Here is an 11010-nt window from a genome sequence, read left to right on the forward strand (position 1 = left end):
TTCAAAAGCGGTTGTAGTTAGGCATTGATTGTAGAAATAAGGAGGGGTAATTACCCCAATAACACCACCTCCACCACTGACGTTGTGAAGGTAGAAATCCGGAAGGCCGAGCATCTTAACCAGCCAATTGGTCATAACCACCTCAAGTTCCGTACTCACTGGGGAAGAAGCCTAAATAAGAAGAAGGTAATTCAGTCATACATTGGCATTGTTTTCTGTAAACAATAAAAAGAGAGATCAAAACTTTCCACGGCCACAAATAACTTAAATTTGGACATAGTGGACCATAGAGAAGTGCACTGCTCAAATGTACACATTCGGCTTTTTTACAACCAAATCACCCGTTTTACCTTTGGTTTGATAAATGCATTGCAGGCTTTAAATTGCTCACTCCTCTGGATTGTGGCTGGGTGGAGCTAGTCGTTTGGATCCCTCTAGAGCTGTCTCGTCAGTACTCCTACTTTAAACTCTATAATTTTCTCGGAAATGACTGTATGAGGGGAAAATTAAGCTCCGTGCTGAGAGAGTAACCACTAAAGGTGAGCAATTCCTCTTTTCTCCTTCTCTCTGGTAGCATTTGCGTCCAGTTTTTCGGATGTCAATTCAACCTTTTAAGACGGCTTTTATGCTAGCTACCCAGACATTGCATAATACGCTACGAGGGAAGCATTTACTCCTCCTCTCGTTTTATCCCTTATAAAAAGTAAGCTAAAGATTTCCTTTAGCACGACTTATGCATGTAGAAAAGGGATCGACTTGTATGTGGTTAACTTCAGCAAGACCTCGATGATGTTTCCACTGACACCGTAGTAAAGACTTTTTTTTATATTTAAAACAACACCTTCAGCTAACTTCTCTCAAAAGTATAGGTTGTAAATTAGAGTTGGCAACTGACTTTGGACCATTTTTTGCACGGTTCCCTTTATTGGAAAAGCGGTAACGAGAATAGTGATGTTGGCCTTAGCCCATTGAACATTGCAAGCTGAGCAAAAGTAGTGAAAAACTGATAAGTACAAAATACGGACCCACGTAAAACCGATTCCTCCGATGGCACTGCTGATGATATCAGCGCACACAGCTGGATACGAATTTGCCATTGCAAAGTAGGCATGGAAGTGTGGGTGGTTCCAATGGGTTACCTTGTTAAAATCATACAGTTTTAATAATCAGTCTTATCTTAAACTGAAAGTGAGCAGTGATTTGCTCACAAATACATCTAGGTGCGGTGTTCACGGTTATTGTGGTAAAAATAATACTTAAATTTATCGGAAGTCATTTTTCCTTATTTTAATTGAGTAAAAGTGATCAACGCAGCTTGTACAAAGGTTTGGCAATTATAGGCATTCTCATACACTTCAGGGTGCTTAACCCGGAAAAGGAATATTTGTTTGAATAAATTTGTGCCATGGAAACTGTACGAGTCCACTTCCTAAAATCGCAATGGATATTGACCTGATCAATGACAGCGTAAATAGTTTCAAAATTTAAACCTAATAGGTATTATAATAAAGAAGAGCAAATCGTTTACGCCGGGTAGAAGCAGTCTATCCACATCCTCTAAGATGGTCTCCATCTTGACGCCTTCTTGGGGTGGATCTGCTGGAAGCTGGTGTACAAGGAATCCCGGTCGGACGATGGGAAAAGGTCGATACAGCTCCACTCCCTTCAGGTAATTCACTGTTTTGTCAACGGCTGCTTTGCAGGAGGCTTGCATTTCTGAGAAGTAATTACTTGCCATTTCACGTCCAGCTGTTGATGTACAAATTTACTTTTGCATTAATAACCAAGTGTGCATGCTATTCATTTTTAGATAAAAAAGAGTTTGGTAAAAGTCAAGAAGTGAGCCTAGTTTTTTTTCTTTACTGACACACACCTTTATCAAAGCTTCAATCGGGTCCATATTCCTACCATTCGCCATTTGCTACAGTGGTACAGAAATCTGTGCCATTCTGGTGCAAAGAAGAGCGGGTTCATGGTGATTTTCAATTTTCGGGATTGCTTAATGGCATCACTTGTGAATAAACGCCTTCTTGCATGTAGGTTACCTTCATGGCAAAGTATTTAACTATTTAGTTTGGAGGGTTAAAGCATCATAATACGTAGCGCATTAGGAGTCGCCTACTATTTAGTCTCTTTTCAAGCCACACATTTTACCTGTCTCCCAGCTCTGACATTCATCCCCATACCCACAACATCATCGGGGTAGAGAGTAACCCCTATAACGAAATTTACTAAATGTTTACACTTAATGGGAGCTAACAGCCGTCATAAGTGTCTACCATCAGTTTCCCACTCTATTTATAACAAGATCAAATAAAGTTTGAGCAAGATTTGATTTTTTAAATATCAGCCATAACAGCCTTACTAGTAAATATAAGATTGACTTACAAAATGGAGTCTTTCCATTGAATTTGCATGGATCGTTATTGGACACTTGATTCTCCATGGCACATAACCACTTGGCTCTACCACTCTCCGTGGACTAGTGGCTTACCATCCACTGCATGGTCGCTGATATACTCACCTCATCGGCGATCTGGACCAATCACGTAGGCCTAATTAAGAAGTTAAGCCTCCATGTGCGGAGCTGTGAGCCTTCCAAAAGGCTGGGTACGGAGAGTAAACGGAGAAAGTAAATGAAAATGATTTTGGACTACAACAGATTCGTCGCACCGATGAAATCCAGTTGGATTTTAACCAACATCAAAGTCTTACTCGATAGATAAAATTATATTTCCTCAACTCAAAATTACTAAAATCTGTTGCTTAAATCGGGTTAAAATTTGTAATAGATGTTGTGTTTTAAGCATGATTTAATGGAATCAAAGGGATAAAGTGGATAGGAAACAGCTGGCACATATGCGTGACGCTTGTAGCATAAACGCTACAACGACAACCTGGATACATTGTAAACGCTTCCCACTACGCAACACTACACCCAAACTATAACGCTAAACATTCAGAAGGTATGCTTCCCCTTTTTAATCTGTTAAACGGATAAATTGTGATTAGACTCCAGTAAAATGAACCAAGATTGCGATTTTTCGAATAGATACTGAAGTGAGTAGACTGCATTATTTGTGGTGGGAAACTCCTCTTGAAATGGAAGGCCATTTGATTCTCTTCAACTGCAACCAATTCTCCACACCTAAGTGAAATCGCCACAATTGGGTGTAACCGTGAATGTTTGTCCTGGGGACATTTAAATAAGCAACAGCACCATTTTGCGATTTGGCAGGAAGTTTTTGGGGATCTATTATCGCTTATCACCAATGTTTACATAATTTGGTGAGAAAACAAATTAGTTCCATGCAATTTAAGCCCCGGAAAAGTATTAATGATTTCAAAATATCGCTTTGCAGCCGTATAGCTTGCACATAAATAATTCTTGTTGTCTTTGGACTGAAATGGATCTCTCAGTGCGCAGTGCTGCGGTTTCATAATTTCTTCAGTCAAATTACCAAATCTCCTTTAATTGTTAAACAGCATTCCTGACGCTTTAATCGGAAGAACTTGCTCGCAATTTATTAGGGTTTTGCGCCTTAACTGGACCATATGAAATAATGATGGTAATTTAAGATGCATTATAGAAAAATTTATCAATATAGCGGTTCTGCAGTCAACGAAGAATTAGTAGCAAGGTCTCGTTTCAAAGGTGTTTAAAAAATAAAGCCACTACCGATCCCGTTTACATTTCCAAGGATGTCTCAAACAGCAATTTGTAGAGGCAATTATAAACGTCGGTGTCATCCCTCCACAGCAGTGAAAAATAAATCTGAGAGAAAAAAGCGCCAAATAATTACATATTCCTGACAAGTGTCTGCAACCAACTTTAATTCAACGAAACTATTTTGGGGGAAACCATACTGCTACTGATTAGAAAACAGTAAAACATGACTGGTTACAAAGCCAAAAAACCTCAAACACTTCAACTGAACCCGAACCGTTGAATGGCTGCAATTTGTAAAATCTTTTATTCAAAAATTGTAAACCGACAGTAGATGTATGAAAAGATGAAATGATTTGGCGTAGACAAATTCTGGCAGAGGAAAAAGGCGAAAAATGACCAAATTTTGACCGTCAAACGCATTAATTTGTTCTGACAAACTTGACTTCTCCTTAGCATCAGGCTTACATATTTATCTAGACAGCAAAACCAATCCATTAGATCACAATCTCTCTATTGAAGTAGGCGAATTTAGACAAAGCATAGATGATTCCTCTGCCCCAAACTAGGGTAGATAAGGCACATACACACATGGAAGAAATGTCACAATGAGCAAAAGTTATGGGAGGGGTGAGCAGGCGAGAGGAAGAAGTGGTGGATGTTGTTAGAAGGAATCCGAGTCATCATCCTCATCTTCCGAAAGATATTGTCGTCGCTGTGAGAGTAGTTTATTCAACGCGTCACTCAATGACGCCTCCAAATTGCCTCGATTGTTGTTCGCTGATGGAAGTGGCGATGACTCTGCCTCCGTCTCAGCCTGGAAAAGTGAAACAGTGCAGACCATTTCAAGCTCATTGACAGCTGCTCGAACAACACTCCTCGAAAATTAAGTTAAGGGTGTAGTCACTGGTGTTAGGGATGACAGTAATGCACCGACCCCCAGAACCACCACTAAGCTAAGAGCATACCCTATAAGATTCGTAATCCGCTTTGCTGAAGCAACGGTATTGACGAGAATTAGACCAAATCTTCCATCGATAGCTTCAAAAGCTGCGACAGGACTTCCTGTTTTCTTCCACGAGGCGTCTCATCAAGGGAGACATATGAAACTCAACAATGAGATGTCCTAGCTTACTCCAATCAGTCGTCTCACGTTCGACAGGGCTTTCTTAAAAATTCTAAGCATTGGTAATTTATTCTCCATTAAAAGTATATAACCAGACAATTGGGAATAGTAAAGAATACAGTTTGTCGAGAGAGCGAAGTATGATTGACTAGTGAATGCGTAGTGACAAAGTTTTGCACCCAACGCATGAAAAGAAGTCGGTCACGTGGGGACTTTACCCTGGACTTTGAAATCCTACGTCTACATCATAACCACTCACCAACACAACTTACAATCACGACAAGATTGCCACATCCTAGAAACTGCCAAGATATCATTTCACCACAATTCTACCTTCGTGCCCCGTTTCACCAACAGACTTCTGCATTGCTGGCCGACAAATGTCGAGTATGCCTCCTGACAATGTTTATACAAGTCTGACATGCAGTGACTCAAGGGGACCAGGTAAATGACATTCAGCTGGAGTTGTCCAGACAACCCTGCCTACCAGTTTGTACAGTACCATTAAACTATGCACCTGAAGCACATCTAAATACTTGTTTGGCCATTTCAATTTCGCGACCACAACGTCGTAGATAATGTCAACTGCATTTCCAATTTACGATCCTGCTGCCTCAAAGTGACAGCGCATTATATACTAAGCCATTTAACTGGAATTCCAGTAGAACTCATTTTGATATATCGCCAAGACATCTGCTATGTGGCTAATTTCATCCCATAGCAAGCGGTGCCAAAATCGATGTCAATCTGTCTTGAAAGGTAAATATCCTTAATAATAAGGGACAAGAAAAACCAAACGCGGTTGCAAATCACAGCTATCTTTTTTGTTAGGTCCCATTCGAACACAATTGTGCAGCAGATTTGCTTTAGCTTGATTTAATGTAGTGGCAATCCAAGGGTGTACCGTCATGATAGAGGTAAAGGAATCTCCGCGAAGAAAAAAAAGCAATGCAATATTTTGAGGGATTTAGAAGTAACACAGGAATTCGGCTAAGCGTTCCAGCCTGACCATGCTTAAGTCTCACTCTTGGCAATTGCAAATCAAGGAAGCAAGAGGTGAGAGAACCCACCTATATCATATACGCTTATGATAATTTAAGTAGCACCTCAAAATTAGTTAAAAACTCACGGTTTTAAGTTTTCCTTTATTGAAAGACTTAATCTCGTCCGTGATTGACAAAGGAATGACGGTGGTGGGTTTCAATGCACCACCGCCACCACCAGAGGAAACGGTTGTCGGTCCGGAAGGGGCCGGGGGAGGAAGTGGTGGTGGTGGCGGTGGCGCAGGCGGGACTGCACCACCACCAACTCTACTCCCACTCACAGGGACTCGCGATGGTGGTGGCGGTGGAGGAACCCTGGGACGAGAGGGAATCCCAGTGGGAGGGGGCGGAGGAGGTACACTCGGTTTCGATGGAAAAGCGCGCGGCATTGGCACCGGTGGAGGGGTCGGGGGAGCAATTTGGTTGAAATTTGTTTTTGGTGGTGCCGGCGCAGGATGCATTGGTTTCTGACGCTTCATGGCCTTTGCGAACTGAAGCAAAGAGATGGCATTTCTTCCAAACTGAGTACATCTAATCTGATAAGTTTTTATCAATTTCTTGAGGGAAATAAAATCAGCTTATGGCATGAGACTTTTACAACTCAAATGCGAAATTAAAATACCTTGGACAAAACCCAGTGCATTTTCATTCTAAAAGAATTTCCACATATACGACACAGACACCACGACAAATTCGCTCTTACGAAGCTCACTCAAGAGAAAGGAGTGTTTTATCCACTCGGAAACCACAGCAGCTCAATGAAGTGCCAAAACACCGATGTAAACCCTTTCCAGATAAAACTGAGTATGCGCAAACAAAAACAAAGTCTACCTCAACCATCAAGACGACAGTCAAAGTTCACCAGCGTTAAAAGCGTTTTATTGTCTTCGATGCACTTCTCATCAGTCACCAATCATCCACAGACCAGGAACATTCCACAACCCATTTATTGCTTTTAACTCCACAGATCCGTTTGCGGCACACGATGTTGTGAAACCTGTTATTGCTAAGTGCTGGAGACACCCCGACTCACATTTGTGACACTAGGCTTAGCTTAACAAGCCAAGATGTTGCAATTGTGATACTCTTGCAGATGAGCAATTGCCTTGAGTGGAATTACAATAGCTAAGCACCGGTTACGCACAAATTAAATCAAAGAGAGCCACGCACTCCTTCTTTCCCATTCTCCTTTACAAACGATACCGACTTTTCCAAGTGGTATCCGGTTGAGTTTTCACCGGGCAATATGGTCTTCTGCAACACTTGCGCAGAAAACTAAATAACATGAACCAGAATACTTACTTTAACACCCCTAAAAATGAATGCTAAAACGGATCGCATCAGTGCCAAAACAATTCCACATTTATAGAGTGGGACTCTGATTAAAATCAAAACTGACTGCGGAGACCACTTTAACTAATCCACACTTGTTGAAATAATGCTTAGTGTGTAGACTCGAGCAATTTCTATGTTCAAAATAGAGCATGTGGCTGACGTGGATGTTTCAGACTTAAACTCCATTAAAATGAGTCACCCACCTCCTCCATGCCAAGAGTCTCCTTGATGTAGTTCAGCGCGAACTCCTTATCGGCATCCGTTTTCACCTGTTCTCTGAGCCCACCCAAATCCAGGAAGGCTCGAAAGAGGTCGTCCTCCATACCAACAGCATCAAATTGTTGCGACTCCTTGTTGAAGCCCAGGTGTTGAACATGTTGGAAACCGAAAGGATTGCTGATGAGGTCTGACTTGTTTGATTTTGTCTAAGAAAACAAAGTAGGCAAGTGACTTTTAAACTACCTGATTTCGACGCAACATAGTGGCTTATGTGGGTGAGAAAAAGGCGGCAGATTGCATGTCTTTATCCAGCAAACACGGATGCTTCCATTGGCTTTGAACTACACACACACACACCCACGCACACACTAAACAAACACATGTCCGCACGAAAACACCAATCCCAAACTAAGCCCCTATATGTATCTCTGGAGCACCCACCTGCACCCCCCAACGCATGCATAATCAAGGGCATGGCACATACACACAAACAGAGAAACAAATACACGCATCTACTATGTCAAAGTTGAGCCGTCGTTTTCACACAAACGATTCCATTTAACAGCAAAAAGTCGGTTCCTGGACTGTATAAGAAACATTCCATGTACAAGCTTCAGTGAGGTGTGTGATTGCAATCGCGTCGGATGATGATAGAAAAGGTAAAAACCTGACCGACCGTTTCTAGCAACGAGGATGCTATCCGCTCTCAGACTGCTAGATCTGAATGGATGGTGAAAAGAGGTGGAGCAAATGCCATGCAAATAAATATGATCAGTTGCATTGTGCGTGTTAGGGGTCTGAAAAAATTGTAGATGCATGAACACTTACTTGGCTATAGGGGTTAGTTAGGTCAAATGCTGGCATGACCCCAGAATGCATGCGACCAATTATTGTTAACAAAGCGTCTAGCGCACGGTTGAAGGAGGCACTTAAGTGCACGAGAACTAAGAGCAAATTCATGGCAAATTTAAAAACCAAATCTATTCGTGGTTTGTTCACAGACGATGTCTTGGATCAAAGCACACAATGAATTTACATTTACACGCAAATCTCCTTCTCAAGGGATCATCTCAAATTGCAGAGGGCATAAATTGTACCGTTATGAATGTAGGCATATTCACAATCTTAGCATGAACTATTACTCCCATTACCATAAATATACGATTATATCTACAGTTGCGGTACTTCAAACACAATTAGTCCAACTCATGGGATCTACTTCACTGAAGCGTGCTTTATTTGAACTACTACTTCAATGCGTTTCGACCTGACCTCTTTGGGCCGACAACTTTAACGCATCAAATTAAACCTTTTATCTGTAGAACAGGATAGTGTCCACAATTTCAACCTCAAAACTCAAGAGACGCCGATTTGAAGTAATAAGAATAACTGGCAAACAAAAGTGGGCAGAGTGAGAGAAGCTGAAAAGTATGAAAGCGAGGTAACGCTGATAAACGGGAAACCACTGGACCTTTTGCAGATGCTGGTAAGCACCGCATCCTATCTCCCAGCATGAAGCAGTTTGACTAATGCGAAGAGACGCGACCTCAGTGGATTGTTCCTGATACTACAGAAAGCACATGGTAATTCAGTCACGCAGACTCAACTCACAACAGCCTAGCTTATAACACTACATAAACAAGACATGGGAAAATGAAGGCATTCACTACACTCGGCACAAAGCGGCGGGCGGGGGAAGGAGGAATTTCACATACCCACTATGGTGTATTCTAAGCTAATAAGTTTGCTGGAAGGCTCAATCGCACAGGCCTTCATTTCCCCATGTGACACCGAATACCCTTATCCTATTCCATTCTAACCTGCACTTTCATCTATTTCTTTTTGTTTTGCACACCACGTCAATGAACATGAGTGAATCGTGGTAGGGGATGCTAAGGAGAAACATGAGGCCTACCTTCTTTCGAAGACTTCTAAAATTGTCCCTTAGCCTCGAGGTGTGCGAAATGGATGATGGCGTAGCAGCAGCTGAATTATTGACGGGCCTCAAATTCGACTGAGGCAGGTTGGGAGCTCCTAAGCCATTAGTCGACGCCACCGCGACATCATTCATGCGGTTCATGAATTTGCCAATAACACGCGTGAGGACACGATTGAAAACTGTCGCCTCCTCGGGAGACACAAAGGCCAAACCAAGGGCACAGTCGTCGCCTTGGAGGATGGCAAATTTGTCTGTGTGTGCGATGTAGCCCATCTCTATGAAGATGCGTTGTTCGAAGAGTTGCGACATCCTCACCAGGTCGTAAAGGCGGATGTAATATAAGTGCTCACGATCGTCCCGCTCTATGGTAGCAACTCCTGTGTGACAGCGTTGCCAGCCCCCATGACAGTTGGGCTTGTAGAGTTGTAGCACGAAAAAGGCTCGTGGCACACGGTAGGGACGGAGATAGTCCCGAAGACGCCGGTTCTCTTCGGGATTGAGCAGCCGACTCACCTCAGGGTCTATCTGTTGTCAAGACGAGAGAAATTAATCGAGACTGACTAGGTCCTGAAAAATATCCCAGCTACTAAACTAATGATGCATGAGAAATGACGCGTAACACATCTGAATTAGACACTCGTGTACACGAACGGTGCGTAGGCAATGGGAGCATAATGATCACACTTAAACCTCTTGAAATGAAGTACGATTAAGCACCCACGTCATTCAAGCACTTTCACAGAAGACAAGCAGAACACGAAACGCACGTCCCTATGGAATGGGGGAGCATCATCCATCCATCAACTGCCGTAGATAAAGCTTTTAATTACCACCACTACAACAAGGGGGAATATTATTCTACAGGTGATTCCCGCTGGCAAACAAATAACATGATGGGATAAACAGGATTTAAACCATTTTATTTCACATCCTCAGTTACTTTTTTGGAAAGTAAAGGAACGTATTGGTGCTAACCACTGAGATCCAGACAGGACAAAACGAGATTCATTCATTTGATGTAAAAATGCACTGATAAATCAAAGCACAAAAGATGCCGAATGGGATAACTGACTCGAGAGCAAATAATTCTGAAATAAAGTGCCGCAAATACGGGACCACCCCTTATTTGAATGAAAAATTATGAATAGTATGCAAGGACACCACCATAAGGGAGACCTCAGTTCAACACTTCTCTAATTATGAAGTTCCAGAATTTTGGTTCTAGTTTCTGCTATGGATAAACTTAATATCTTTATGCGGCCATGGCAAGAGCAGTCAGGACCACGAGCCAACTTTGATGGGAGGAATGGTTTTAAAATAAATTTAAGCTCACCGAGGCATACTGGGGCTGCTTAGGCCAAGTCTCCGGTGTGGATTTAAAGCCCCGAAGGAAGTCTTGTAGTCAAATTTATTCATTTAAAAAGCATGCAGAAAAGTAAAAAGCAAACAAAACGCACCATTACGGTATACTGACTTCGTAACCCAAAATATCAAGAACGCTGCTGCTCTATGGGTGTTTAAACAAACAAGTAACAACCAGATTTTGTGCACGAAACATATCAAAAAAATTGTCTTTTTTAAAAAAATTCCACATTAAAGCACTGATGACATGTAATGGCATAGTTTTGTCAAATAAAAGTTTATTGTCACCGCAAACCGAACTTACTCGACACATTATAAA

General features: G+C 41.9%; 2 protein-coding genes across 2 annotated transcripts in view; both read right to left on the reverse strand. All coding sequences in view use genetic code 11, as the record gives it.

Annotated features, from left to right (window-relative positions):
• Positions 1-1714, reverse strand: part of EGR_09525 (Aromatic-L-amino-acid decarboxylase) — a gene marked incomplete at both ends in the record, with an annotated part of 6062 nt that extends 4348 nt beyond the window's left edge. Inside the window, 3 exons of the mRNA XM_024498774.1 lie at positions 55-171; positions 1026-1139; positions 1529-1714. Coding sequence (XP_024346826.1) covers positions 55-171; positions 1026-1139; positions 1529-1714 — 417 coding nt within the window. The remainder of the gene's footprint in view (positions 1-54; positions 172-1025; positions 1140-1528) is intronic.
• Positions 1715-4331: 2617 nt separating this feature from the next.
• Positions 4332-11004, reverse strand: EGR_09526 (Neural Wiskott-Aldrich syndrome protein; the record flags this gene model as incomplete). The annotated part of the gene is made up of 5 exons (XM_024498775.1): positions 4332-4484; positions 5923-6327; positions 7375-7596; positions 9306-9854; positions 10996-11004. 5 exons carry the CDS (start codon positions 11002-11004, stop codon positions 4332-4334), a joined length of 1338 nt encoding a protein of 445 aa, XP_024346827.1.
• Positions 11005-11010: the final 6 nt, after the last annotated feature.

The sequence above is a fragment of the Echinococcus granulosus genome (genome assembly GCF_000524195.1).
Source record: "Echinococcus granulosus chromosome Unknown EG_S00151, whole genome shotgun sequence".
Classification (NCBI taxonomy): Eukaryota; Metazoa; Platyhelminthes; class Cestoda; order Cyclophyllidea; family Taeniidae; genus Echinococcus; species Echinococcus granulosus.